At 41.6% G+C, this 15000-nt stretch overlaps 2 protein-coding genes across 2 annotated transcripts in view; one reads left to right on the forward strand and one right to left on the reverse strand.

The window, feature by feature from the left end:
- Window positions 1–875, reverse strand: part of LOC125036141 (uncharacterized protein DDB_G0290685-like) — a 5110-nt gene extending 4235 nt beyond the window's left edge. Inside the window, exon 1 of the mRNA XM_047628562.1 lies at window positions 652–875. Within this exon, the coding sequence (XP_047484518.1) occupies window positions 652–720 (69 nt within the window). The 5' untranslated portion in view covers window positions 721–875. The remainder of the gene's footprint in view (window positions 1–651) is intronic.
- Window positions 876–2740: 1865 nt separating this feature from the next.
- Window positions 2741–8423, forward strand: LOC125035773 (uncharacterized protein DDB_G0271670-like). Its single transcript, XM_047627986.1, has 9 exons — window positions 2741–2863; window positions 3585–3724; window positions 3873–3908; window positions 4845–5031; window positions 5158–5287; window positions 6336–6749; window positions 6847–6938; window positions 7085–7116; window positions 8096–8423. Exons 1-9 carry the CDS (start codon window positions 2741–2743, stop codon window positions 8421–8423), a joined length of 1482 nt encoding a protein of 493 aa, XP_047483942.1.
- Window positions 8424–15000: the final 6577 nt, after the last annotated feature.

Here is a 15000-nt window from a genome sequence, read left to right on the forward strand (position 1 = left end):
GGACGAGGTATCTTGGCCAAACAGTATTTCTACCGCCGGGATGCTTTTAAAGTCGCCAAACTGTATATACAACCGTGCTTGGTCCGCTAAGGGTTATCGTCTACGGAAGACAAGATTAGAGAAGGTATTTCTATAATATCAAGGGTTAAATTTGAATCGCTTTTTGGTGTCTTTATTTAATTCCCTGAGAGTACTTATGTACAAGGGACTGAGGATTTACAATTATTTTAAACAAACATTTGACAACTAAATATAAAAAGATGATATTTTTTTTACAAAGTACACATTCGACTAGCATTTATAGTATGAGAAATAAATAAAAGTAAACCAGAAATTCGTGGCTAAGCGATTTTCAGCGGACATTCCTAGAACTACATTTCAGGGGAGACTACGATATTACTATATATATATATATATATATATATATATATATGACTGAGTGTATATATATATGTATATATATATATATATATATATGACTGAGTGTGTGTGTGTATATATGCATATATATATACACATATATACATACATATATATATATAAGCCATTTCTTTACGAGACATTTCTGAAAGAAAACCATTCTTATACCTCCTCCGTGCCCCCTCCCTTTAAACACTCACAGCCATTTATACAAAAATCAACCACACTTACCAGCTTCGGTTGCGTGTAAATAACCACAGCAACCACCAGCAGAAACGTCCCAACGGCCAGTCCTTTCATCGCAACCACCACTTCCGCTATTCAACCCCCTTACGTCTGTCTTACGTCGCAGTGACTACCGAACTACCTCGAATTTCACTTCACTTTGATTCGCAACGGACAAGGGTACTGAACGTGGCCACAGCTCGGCATACTCAGCGGACTAATTGTGAAGGACAGGGGGACTGAAGCCGTCAGTCGGTCCTTATCACGTTTCCTTTGATAATGGGCTTTCCTGTTTGCTTTTTCAGTGGACGGGATTCATGGCGCTGTAATGGTTTTCTCCTTATTTTTTTTTTCTTTCTTATCTTCTGTGGGTAAAGGTGTTATTGTATTACCGTAGCTACTGGTAATAACATTTTCGTTACCATCATCATCACCGTATTCATCATCCATATTATCACCGTCCGCACGCCATGCTATCTTGCCCTAAAGAGGGATGGTAATTAACAACATAAACATTAAAGTGCTCATTAATATTAAAAATTTTATATCATTATTGTTACTTATGCTATTATCATTATTATTCGAGGCAAGTACACTGCATTGAAGCAGTTAGACCTTCAGTTTATGCATATTCATGATTTACAGGAGGACTTCCAAAGAAAAGGGGGGTGGGTGGTTCTGAGAAAAATGGGGGAGGGAAGAGGGAGGGAAGGGGATAAGGGAGCGAAAGAGGAGGGGGAGTTTAAGGAAAAAGTGGAAGGGCTGAAATTGGGAGGGAGGAGTGGATTTAAGAAAGATTTGGGAGTGGGGGGAAGTTATGCTCATCATCTTAATCCTAATGTGTATATATATTCACACGTGTGTGTGTGTGTGTGTGTGTATACATATATACATACATACATATACATATACTTTTGCAGTTATTAGTCTTTCTCTACATAGATCCCACCAAGAGTGACATATTTCCCTCATCATTTTATGCAGCTGTGGACTCCTTGCTTGCACAAGTCCGCAGGCTGCGTTCGAAGCCGTGAAGTAGACTTCAGAAATTAGTGTCTCTTTATCTTGGAAACGTTTGCCTTTCAGAAATGACTTCATGGATGGAAAGAGGTGAAAGTCAGATGGTGCAAGGTCAGGGGAATAAGGAGGATGAGGAAGGATTTCGTAGCCACAGGACCGCGCTTCCATCTGAGCAATGTGAGAGTAGTGAACAGGGTGTTTGTCTTGTAGGAGATGGACACTACTTGGTTTTGATAGCCTCACGCAAATTTTGCAGCAGTGAAGTGTAGTAATCTCCTGCAATTGTAGAACCACATCTTGATCTTCCAAAATGGCAGTATCCACTTGATGGACTGGGATCACCCTAGCAGAGGAGCCGTTTCCAGAGGTTTCCGACCACACCTGAACTGGCGATGCCAATGTTTAATATTGCCATATGATATGGCATCCCCCCCATAAGTTGCTTTCATTTCATCGAAGGTCTCTTTTGGTATGCGGCCATTCAAGTATAAGAATCTTATCACTGCTCTATACTCCACCATTTTCATACCTTCCTGTACTTTCATCACTGTAACAGAAAACATGTTAGGAATTAAGGACTGGAATCAGCACATAACCTATAGAACTGTGTATCGTTATTCATGCGAAATTTCAGCTTCCTATGATACACAAAAGTGGATCATAGGAAACCTATATATATTATATATAAACACTTATATTAAATATATATATACATACATCAATTTTGTGTATATATGTATGTGTATATATACATATATATACACACACATTTCATATATGATAAATATACATATATATAATTTTACATTTATGATATGTATATAATATATTATTTCTTCTTTGCCTTTTATTCCCTCTTCCCATATGTGTGATATTGATTTGTTTACTGTGTAGTACTATTAGACTAGATATAAATAATTCATACTTTTACTAAAATATTTTTTTTTCTCTTTGTCTTGCTTTTCTTTTTCATTGTGTAAATGGCAATGTTCAAATTTGTAAGTTATTTTCGCCAAAAAGACTGTCTATAGTTGTAAACTATAATATTATTCTTGTTTATTTCTCCCTGTGAACAATGAACACTGTACCAGGGAATTTGTTCGTAGTCTCTGGAAAACCTCGTATGTACTTTCTTGTTGTGGGAGATATGCGTTTCGTAGTTCAGGCCACGAGTTATTTTGTGAAGTTTAGCGACAAGGTAATGAACATGAATTATTTGTTCCTTAGTTTTTAGTGCGCTAAACGAATGTGTGCCTATAAGAACTATAAGGACTTTGTGAATATGATCGTAAGAAGCGATTTTAGTGAAGGGGTTTGTGCAAGGTTCATGGGGGAGTCACGTGTGTTTGTTTATATCTTGTGTCCTGTGTTTTGAGCCTGAATACCAAGATGACATTGTTTCTTACTATGATAATCAAATCAATCGTTAATAGTTATTACTAAATGTTAAACGAAGGTTTCTTTGAAGCAAATGCGAGAATCAGGGAGAGAGATTGATTTTATTTATCTCATATTTCCTTCTCATGCAATAACAGATTTTCAGATTCTAAATAATTCTAATGAAAAATGTAACTTGTAAGACTGAGCAAGGCAATGTATAACCTAATTGATCAAATATTCATATTGTGAATATATTTCTGCGTTTCTTTCGCATGTGCTTAGTGATACATCTTTCAATATGATGTATTAATAGTGCACACTATTTTGTATAATATTGACACTAATATTGTGATATTTTCTTGCCCATTCAATTACTCTAGTAACTTGAGAGACTGTCATAGTTTAACATGAAATATACTTTCAAGGTATTATTTTTGTACAACTACGAAATTTTAATGCCATTCTCTGTAGTGATAAATATTTTAAGCTCTACCTTGTTATCTCTCTATGTAAAATTTAGCATGTATATTTTTTTGCAGTTTATTCATTCACCGTTTGTCTCAGTTCTTACGGTGATGGTGATGATAAACAGTCAGTCACGTTGTCAATTTTTGAACAGCCAAAACCAAGCCTGCTACACAATACTTAAGAATTATATTAAGGGTGATATAGATTTAGAGTACTATTGACTTTTGTATTTTGGCATGATCACCGAAAACTTGTAGTGTTTTTCATATAATTTTAGTAGGTATTAATTTTCAGTTCGTTCGGGCTGTTCATTAGTGTCTTTTAATCTTCCTAAGATTTTTTTTATTTTTTTATTTTAGGGTCCTTGATGAAAACGACGTGAATATTCTTATCATGTAGGTGCTGTAGTTATACCAATTATGAAGGAAAATAGGAATTAAGCCATTAGTTTTCAGGCAGCATTTATTTATTTTTAACACATAATTTGGTAAATCTTATAAAACCAACAATGAATAATAACAACAACAGCAATGCAACAAACGCCTTTAACTATCTCTATTAACTTAATTCAATAGACTCGGTCAGCCTTTCGGACAATCGAATGACGTCAGAGATCATAATATACAAGAGCTTTATATACATACATATATATATATATATATATATAAATATATATATATATGTATATATTTCTTTTTCCAAAACCATATTCTAATTTACTAACGGTACCTTCAAACATAACAAGAGATATTATATTCCACCACCGTCACCTCCAACAATAGTTCCATCTCCACCACCGTCACCTCCAACAATAGTTCCATCTCCACCACCGTCACCTCCAACAATAGTTCCACCTCCACCACCGTCACCTCCTCCAACAATAGTTCCATCTCCACCACCGTCAGCTCCTCCAACTATAGTTCCATCTCCACCACCGTCACCTCCAAAAATAGTTCCACCTCCAACAATAGTTCCACCTCCAACGCCGTCACCTCCTCCAACAATAGTTCCATCTCCACCACCGTCACCTCCTCCAACAATAGCTCCATCTCCACCACCGTCACCTCCCTTAACAATAGTTCCACCTCCACCAACAATAGTTCCAGCACCACCGTCACCTCCTCCAACAAAAGTTCCACCTCCACCAACGTCACCTCCAGCAATAGTTCCATCTCCACCACCGTCACCTCCAACAATAGTTCCATCTCCACCACCGTCACCTCCAACAATAGTTCCACCTCCACCACCGTCACCTCCAACAATAATTCCATCTCCACCACCGTCACCTCCAACACCAGTTCCACCTCCACCACCGTCACCACCAACAATAGTTCCATCTTCACCAACGTCACCTCCAACACCAGTTCCATCTCCACCAACGTTACCTCCAACAATAGCTCCCACTCCAACGCCGTCACCTCCTCCAACAATAGTTCCATCTCCACCACCGTCTCCTCCAACAATAGTTCCACCTCCAACGCCGTCACCTCCTCCAACAATAGTTCCATCTCCACCACCGTCACCTCCAACAATCGTTCCATCTCCACCACCGTCACCTCCAACAATAGTTTCACCTCCAACGCCGTCACCTCCAACAATAGTTCCACCTCCACCACCGTCACCTCCTCCAACAATAGTTCCACCTCCACCACCGTCACCTCCAACAATAGTTCCACCTACAACGCCGTCACCTCCTCCAACAATTATTCCATCTCCACCACCGTCACCTCCTCCAACAATAGTTCATCTCCACCACCTGTCTCCTCCAACACTAGTTCCACCTCCACCACCGTCACCTCCAACAATAGCTCCACCTCCACCACCGTCAACTCCAACACCAGTTCCACCTCCACCACCGTCACCTCCTCCAACACCAGTTCCATCTCCACCACCATCACCTCCAACACCAGTTCCACCTCCACCACCGTCACCTCCTCCAACAATAGTTTCATCTCCACCACCGTCACCTCCAACACCAGTTCCACCTCCACCACCGTCACCACCAACAATAGTTCCATCTTCACCACCGTCACCTCCAACACCAGTTCCATCTCCACCACCGTCACCTCCAACAATAGTTCCACCTCCACCACCGACACCTCCTCCAACAATAGTTCCATCTCCACCACCGCCACCTCCTCCAATGATAGTTCCATCTCCACCACCGACACCTCCTCCAACAATTGTTCCACCTCCACCACCGACACTTCCTCCAACAATAGTTCCATCTCCACCACCGTCACCTCCTCCAACAATAGTTCCACCTCCACCACCGTCACCCTCCAACAATAGATCCACCTCCACCACCGTCACCTCCAACAATAGTTCCACCTCCACCACCGTCACCTCCAACAATAGCTCCACCTCCACCACCGTCAACTCCAACACCAGTTCCACCTCCACCACCGTCACCTCCTCCAACACCAGTTCCATCTCCACCACCATCACCTCCAACACCAGTTCCACCTCCACCACCGTCACCTCCTCCAACACCAGTTCCACCTCCACCACCGTCACCTCCTCCAACACCAGTTCCAACTCCAACACCATTTCCACCTCCACCACCGTCACCTCCAACAATAGCTCCACCTCCACCACCGTCAACTCCAACACCAGTTCCACCTCCACCACCGTCACCTCCTCCAACACCAGTTCCATCTCCACCACCATCACCTCCAACACCAGTTCCACCTCCACCACCGTCACCTCCTCCAACAATAGTTTCATCTCCACCACCGTCACCTCCAACACCAGTTCCACCTCCACCACCGTCACCACCAACAATAGTTCCATCTTCACCACCGTTTCACCTCCTCCACCAGTTCATCCCACCACGTCACCTCCACACACGTTCCACTCCACCACGTCACCTCCCAACACCAGTTCCACCCTCCACCACCGTCACTCCTCAACACCAGTTCCACTCCACCACCAGTCACCTCCAACACCAGTTCCACCCCCACCACCGTCACCTCTCCAACACATTTCCCACTCCACCACGTCACCTCCTCAACACCGTTCCACCTCCACCACACTCACCTCCAACAATAGTTCCATCTCCACCACCGTCACTCCAACACCAGTTCCACCTCCACCACCGTCACCTCTCCAACACCAGTTCCACTCCACCACCGATCACCTCTCCAACACCAGTTCACTCACCGTCACCTCCAACAAGTCCACCTCCCCAGTCATCCAACAGTTCCACTCCACCACCGTCACCTCCTCCAACACCAGTTCCACCTCCCACATCACCTTCCAACCGTTCCCTCCACCACGTCACCTCCAACAATAGTTCCATCTCCACCACCGTCACCTCCAACAATAGTTCCATCTCCACCACCGTCACCTCCTTCAACAATAGTTCCACCTCCACCACCGTCCCCTCCAACACCAGTTCCACCTCCACCACCGTCACCTCCAACAATAGTTCCACCTCCACCACCGTCACCTCCTCCAACACCAGTTCCACCTCCACCACCGTCACCTCCTCCAACACCAGTTCCACCTCCACCACCGTCACCTCCAACAATAGTTCCACCTCCACCACCGTCACCTCCTCCAACACCAGTTCCACCTCCACCATCGTCACCTCCAACAATAGTTCCACCTCCACCACCGTCACCTCCTCCAACACCAGTTCCACCTCCACCACCGTCACCTCCTCCAACACCAGTTCCCCCTCCACCACCGTCACCTCCAACACCAGTACCACCTCCACCACCGTCACCTCCAACACCAGTTCCACCTCCACCACCGTCACCTCCTCCAACAATAGTTTCATCTCCACCACCGTCACCTCCTCCAACACCAATCCCATCTCCACCACCGTCACCTCCTCCAACACCAGTTCCACCTCCACCACCGTCACCTCCTACAATAGTTCCACCTCCACCACCGTCACCTCCTCCAACACCAGTTCCACCTCCACCACCGTCACCTCCAACACCAATACCACCTACACCACCGTCACCTCCTCCAACACCAGTTCCACCTCCACCACCGTCACCTCCACCACCGTCACCTCCAACACCAGTACCACCTCCACCACCGTCACCTCCAACACCAGTTCCACCTCCACCACCGTCACCTCCTCCAACACCAGTTCCACCTCCACCACCGTCACCTCCTCCAACACCAGTTCCACCTACAACACCAGTTCCACCTCCCTCACCGTCACCTCCTCCAACACCAGGTCCGCCTCCACCACCGTCACCTCCTCCAACACCAGTTCCACCTCCACCACCGTCACCTCCTACAATAGTTCCACCTCCACCACCGTCACCTCCTCCAACACCAGTTCCACCTCCACCACCGTCACCTCCAACACCAATACCACCTCCACCACCGTCACCTCCTCCAACACCAATCCCATCTCCACCACCGTCACCTCCTCCAACACCAGTTCCACCTCCACCACCGTCATTTCCTCCAACACCAGTTCCACCTCCACCACCGTCACCTCCAACACCAATACCATCTCCACCACCGTCACCTCCTCCAACACCAATCCCATCTCCACCACCGTCACCTCCTCCAACACCAGTTCCACCTCCACCACCATCACCTCCTCCAACACCAGTTCCACCTCCACCGCCGCCATCTCCTCCAACAGTAGTTCCATCTTCATCGTTGTCTCCTCCTCCAACACCAGTTCCACCTCCAGCCCCGTCACCTCCTCCAACACCGCCAATATCTCCACCATCAACATCGATACCTCCAACACCATCCATGTCCCCATTTTCACTATCATCACCAACAACATCATCGCCAACGCCATCATCACCGTCCATCCCTCCATCACCAGCCATGTTTCCATCGTCGCCATCCTCCATATCTCCATCACCATCTCCATCTTCGCCTTCACCACCACCGGCAGATACATCTGTGAGACAGAGGAACAGGGATAATCTTTTTTTATAAAATTCAAAATTTCTTTGAAGAAGACCGAGGCAATAGTAGCAGCAGTAGTAGAAGAAGAAATATATGTCTTTATCATATTAATAATAATAACATATATATATATATATATATATATATATATATATATATATATATACATTATACACACACATACATATATATAAATATATATATATATATGTATATATATATATATATATATATATATATATATATATATACATTACACACACACACACACACACACACACACACACACACACACACACATATATATATATATATATATATATATATATATATATATATGTGTGTGTGTGTGTGTGTGTGTGTGTGTGTATGTATATGTATGCACACACACACAGACATACACACACACACACACACATATATATATATATATATATATATATATATATATGTGTGTGTGTATGTGTGTGTGTGTATATATATAATATATACATATATACATAATACACACACACACACACACACACACATATATATATATATATATATATATATATATATATATATTGTTTTCAGTGTATCATTATGTAAGGTTGTAATACAAACCACAGTTTGGTAAATGTAATTGCGAACTCCAAATGTCTGGGTTATATCATCGCATTTTCTGGCGGTCCCCAGCGTTTTTATTATCCTTTGCTAATCATTATTTATTATTATCATCACCATTGCCATTGTTCTTATTATTATTATCATTGTTATTATTGTTATCTTATTGTTATTACCATTATTATCATTACCATAAGTATTTGTAGTAGTAGTAGTACCATTATCATTATAGTTTACTGTTATTATTATTAATTTGTTGTTAACATTATCATTATCATCATCATCATTAAGTAGTAGTAGTAGTATGAGTATTGTTTTCATTATCATCATGACAATCACTATCATTATTAGTATTACCACTACCATTTTAGTATTATGATGATTATCGTTACTAATATCATTCCCCGAAGACAGGGTGTTAATGCCTTACCCCTTCATTTGCAGTCAGGAAGTGGGAGAGACAGCCAGTGTTAACAGTCTGTTGGTTATGCAGGTGCGATACAGGTGTGGCGGAGGGTGTGACTGCGTGTAGAATCAACGTAGGTTTTTCTTTTCTTCTTTCTGATTTTATTGTTGTTGTTATTGTTGCTTCTGTTGTTGTTTTTATTATTACTGGTCTTATTGTTTTTGCTGTTTTGTTGTGTTTGTTGCTGTTGGTGTTGCCTTTGTTTTGTTTTGTTTTGTTTTTGGAGACTTTGGCATCTTTTCGGAACTTTTTTTTCAACAACCTGAACCTTTCTGTGGTTAATATTTTTTTTATATGACCCGCAACTTTGTGATGTACTTTTTTTATGGGCTTGACCTTTTTGTGACCTACTGTGATATCATATTACAAGTCTGACCTTTCTCGTGCCCCTAACCGTATTGCTATTCTTTTTTTCTTTCTTTCTTTTTTGTAAACTTATTTTTTTTTTTTTTTTTACAGTCAAGGCACTTTTAACAACATTTGTTTTCAAACTTTACCTTTCTAATAACCCTGACATCATTTTTAGTTAATAATATCACGTGACCTAATCGTGTCCCTGAACTTTTTACTTGACACTGACTTTGTTTATGACCTCGACCTACGTGATACTACTTTTGTATAGTTTCAAAGATTAACTGACCTGATTCGACGATGGTAAATTTAGACTCAAAGAAGGAGGCGAAGAACAAGCAATATGCAGTTAATTTCTTGACTTTTCAACCTTCATCTCAAGGTGAGTTTGTATGTTTATTTAATCTGTGTGACTTACATATTTAGTTGCTGTTTATCTATTGTGTTTCCTTTCTTTCTCTCTCTCTTTCTTTCTTCCTGTTTTTGCTTTTTTTCATTCTGCAAATCACATTTCTTTCTTTTTTTATTTTATTATGCTGGTTATTTTCCAATTTAAAATCAGCGGAGGATAATCATCGTTTACTTTGCGTTATCGTCCCTAACTCATTTATTTCCCTTCCTTTCCTCAATCCACCTGAATTCCATTTTCTGAAGATAGAATCCAGGTGGATTTCAAAACTGTAGTCTCCTTTTCAGTAAATCTAGTTTTTGCATTGTGTTTTTTTTACCATAATATCATCACAGAAGAGTCTTTACCATATATCATGGACTCTATATTTACGTAATTACAGGAATACATAAATCTAAAAAGTGTGTGTGTGTGTGTGTGTGTGAGAGTAAGTGTGTTTGTGTGTAGGGGGGGGGGGGGTATAAGTATGTGTGTGTGTGTGTGTTTGCATATATAAACATAAATAAACTCCATAAACTGGATACATAAGAAATAATCGTCAGTACCAAAGCAGCCAGAACTCTGAGGGAGGAGGCGACCCACCTTCAGGAACGCAGCACGAGCAGCCCTCCAAGCATCTCTCTTCAAGCACTGCGTCTCCCTCGCGGCAAGTCCTCAGGCACTCTCCTCCGGCCTTTTGACAGCGCCTCCTCTGCTTGCATCCTGAAGGAAAACCATGCAATTTGATGCCTCTTACTGATTGAATTGGTAATCTGTTATTCAAGGTTCGATGATCTCTTCTGTTGAACTTCTGCCAAACAGTTTTGTATTTAATTGATACATGTTCTGCTCCTTACGTTTAAAGCAGATTAAGTGTTCCATTTTATCATGATCATATAAGCGTGTGTTTTTTTGTTTTGTTTTTTCTCTCTCTCTATCTTTTTTTTTTTTTTTTTAGAATTTCTTTTATTTATTTTTTCATGAAACTCTCCACTGTATCTGCTTCATCACTATGAATAATTGCATCACCATCAGTACTTCTTATTTCACTATCCATAGACATCCCTAGTAATACCTTTTTCACCATCTCCATCTTCATCACCATCGTCATCACTATCATCAACGTCATCTACGTCATCTCCGTCATTACCATCATCAACGTCATCTCCGTCATCTCCATCTTCAGTTTAACAGAAAAAAAATCAAAATATCGTAAGATTTTTTGCACAGGATATCGGACAGCTATTTTAATAATAGGCTTGCAGTACAATAATCTGAAATTTCCTAGACAATGAATCGCATATTGTTAATTCCCAACGCCCTCCCAGCTGACTAAACACGTGATATCATCGCTATACATATGAATATTGTGAATAATGACCTTGTAATATGCAAATATCGACTTTGCAGATATTTAACAAATCGCTTTCACCTCGGTCTTTTCTCTTAGTATTTCTTTTATTTATTTTTTCATTTGATTTCCTTGTGTGTATAACAAATATAAGTCATTATAGAGCGTTAATCTTCTGTTTTCAACATCCCATTATTAATACTCTTATATGTTGTGTGTGTGCATGCGCGCGCGCGCGCGCGCGTGTGTGTGTGTGTGTGTGTGTGTGAGAGTGTGAGTGTGAGTGTGAGTGTGAGTGTGAGTGTGTGTGTGTGTGTTCATACTGTTAATTCCACTCGAATGTAAATACTGGAAAACATTAGTGAAAAAATCCCATTAATCATAAGCCTCTTGACTAGTACAGTGGTAACGTGCCGGCCTCTCATCCGAGGGGTCGGCTGTTCGCGCCCCGCCCAGGCGCGAGAAGTTGCAATTGTCGCCCGGAGGTTACTGCTGTGGCTGGGCACCACGGCGGGTAAGGACTAAGCCGAGGCGGCACCAGCTGACACACGTCGACATAGGTCGACACAGGCCGGGCTCCCCTCATTGGCATAGCCCGGGCTCAGCTCAGCTTCGCATATCGGACTTATTCTTATCCCATTAATGAAAAAAAATTGTGTGTGTTTGCATATATAAACATAAATAAACTCCATAAACTGGATACATAAGAAATAATCGTCAGTACCAAAGCAGCCAGAACTCTGAGGGAGGAGGCGACCCACCTTCAGGAACGCAGCACGAGCAGCCCTCCAAGCATCTCTCTTCAAGCACTGCGTCTCCCTCGCGGCAAGTCCTCAGGCACTCTCCTCCGGTCTTTTGACAGCGCCTCCTCTGCTTGCATCCTGAAGGAAAACCATGCAATTTGATGCCTCTTACTGATTGAATTGGTAATCTGTTATTCAAGGTTCGATGATCTCTTCTGTTGAACTTCTGCCAAACAGTTTTGTATTTAATTGATACATGTTCTGCTCCTTACGTTTAAAGCAGATTAAGTGTTCCATTTTATCATGATCATATAAGCGTGTGTTTTTTTGTTTTGTTTTTTCTCTCTCTCTATCTTTTTTTTTTTTTTTTTAGAATTTCTTTTATTTATTTTTTCATGAAACTCTCCACTGTATCTGCTTCATCACTATGAATAATTGCATCACCATCAGTACTTCTTATTTCACTATCCATAGACATCCCTAGTAATACCTTTTTCACCATCTCCATCTTCATCACCATCGTCATCACTATCATCAACGTCATCTACGTCATCTCCGTCATTACCATCATCAACGTCATCTCCGTCATCTCCATCTTCAGTTTAACAGAAAAAAATCAAAATATCGTAAGATTTTTTGCACAGGATATCGGACAGCTATTTTAATAATAGGCTTGCAGTACAATAATCTGAAATTTCCTAGACAATGAATCGCATATTGTTAATTCCCAACGCCCTCCCAGCTGACTAAACACGTGATATCATCGCTATACATATGAATATTGTGAATAATGACCTTGTAATATGCAAATATCGACTTTGCAGATATTTAACAAATCGCTTTCACCTCGGTCTTTTCTCTTAGTATTTCTTTTATTTATTTTTTCATTTGATTTCCTTGTGTGTATAACAAATATAAGTCATTATAGAGCGTTAATCTTCTGTTTTCAACATCCCATTATTAATACTCTTATATGTTGTGTGTGTGCATGCGCGCGCGCGCGCGCGCGTGTGTGTGTGTGTGTGTGTGTGAGAGTGTGAGTGTGAGTGTGAGTGTGAGTGTGAGTGTGTGTGTGTGTGTTCATACTGTTAATTCCACTCGAATGTAAATACTGGAAAACATTAGTGAAAAAATCCCATTAATCATAAGCCTCTTGACTAGTACAGTGGTAACGTGCCGGCCTCTCATCCGAGGGGTCGGCTGTTCGCGCCCCGCCCAGGCGCGAGAAGTTGCAATTGTCGCCCGGAGGTTACTGCTGTGGCTGGGCACCACGGCGGGTAAGGACTAAGCCGAGGCGGCACCAGCTGACACACGTCGACATAGGTCGACACAGGCCGGGCTCCCCTCATTGGCATAGCCCGGGCTCAGCTCAGCTTCGCATATCGGACTTATTCTTATCCCATTAATGAAAAAAAATTGTGTGTGTTTGCATATATAAACATAAATAAACTCCATAAACTGGATACATAAGAAATAATCGTCAGTACCAAAGCAGCCAGAACTCTGAGGGAGGAGGCGACCCACCTTCAGGAACGCAGCACGAGCAGCCCTCCAAGCATCTCTCTTCAAGCACTGCGTCTCCCTCGCGGCAAGTCCTCAGGCACTCTCCTCCGGCCTTTTGACAGCGCCTCCTCTGCTTGCATCCTGAAGGAAAACCATGCAATTTGATGCCTCTTACTGATTGAATTGGTAATCTGTTATTCAAGGTTCGATGATCTCTTCTGTTGAACTTCTGCCAAACAGTTTTGTATTTAATTGAGGCATGTTCTGCTCCTTACGTTTAAAGCAGATTAAGTGTTCCATTTTATCATGACCATATAAGCGTGTGTTTTTTTGTTTTGTTTTTTCTCTCTCTCTATCTTTTTTTTTTTTTTTTAGAATTTCTTTTATTTATTTTTTCATGAAACTCTCCACTGTATCTGCTTCATCACTATGAATAATTGCATCACCATCAGTACTTCTTATTTCACTATCCATAGACATCCCTAGTAATACCTTTTTCACCATCTCCATCTTCATCACCATCGTCATCACTATCATCAACGTCATCTACGTCATCTCCGTCATCACCATCATCAACGTCATCTCCGTCATCTCCATCTTCAGTTTAACAGAAAAAAAATCAAAATATCGTAAGATTTTTTGCACAGGATATCGGACAGCTATTTTAATAATAGGCTTGCAGTACAATAATCTGAAATTTCCTAGACAATGAATCGCATATTGTTAATTCCCAACGCCCTCCCAGCTGACTAAACACGTGATATCATCGCTATACATATGAATATTGTGAATAATGACCTTGTAATATGCAAATATCGACTTTGCAGATATTTAACAAATCGCTTTCACCTCGGTCTTTTCTCTTAGTATTTCTTTTATTTATTTTTTCATTTGATTTCCTTGTGTGTATAACAAATATAAGTCATTATAGAGCGTTAATCTTCTGTTTTCAACATCCCATTATTAATACTCTTATATGTTGTGTGTGTGCATGCGCGCGCGCGCGCGCGTGTGTGTGTGTGTGTGTGTGTGTGTGTGAGTGTGAGTGTGAGTGTGAGTGTGAGTGTGAGTGTGAGTGTGTGTGTGTGTGTTCATACTGTTAATTCCACTCGAATGTAAATACTGGAAAACATTAATGAAAAAATCCCATTAATCATAAGCCTCTTGACTAGTACAGTGGTAACGT

The sequence above is a fragment of the Penaeus chinensis genome, chromosome 20 (assembly GCF_019202785.1).
Source record: "Penaeus chinensis breed Huanghai No. 1 chromosome 20, ASM1920278v2, whole genome shotgun sequence".
Lineage (NCBI taxonomy): Eukaryota > Metazoa > Arthropoda > Malacostraca > Decapoda > Penaeidae > Penaeus > Penaeus chinensis.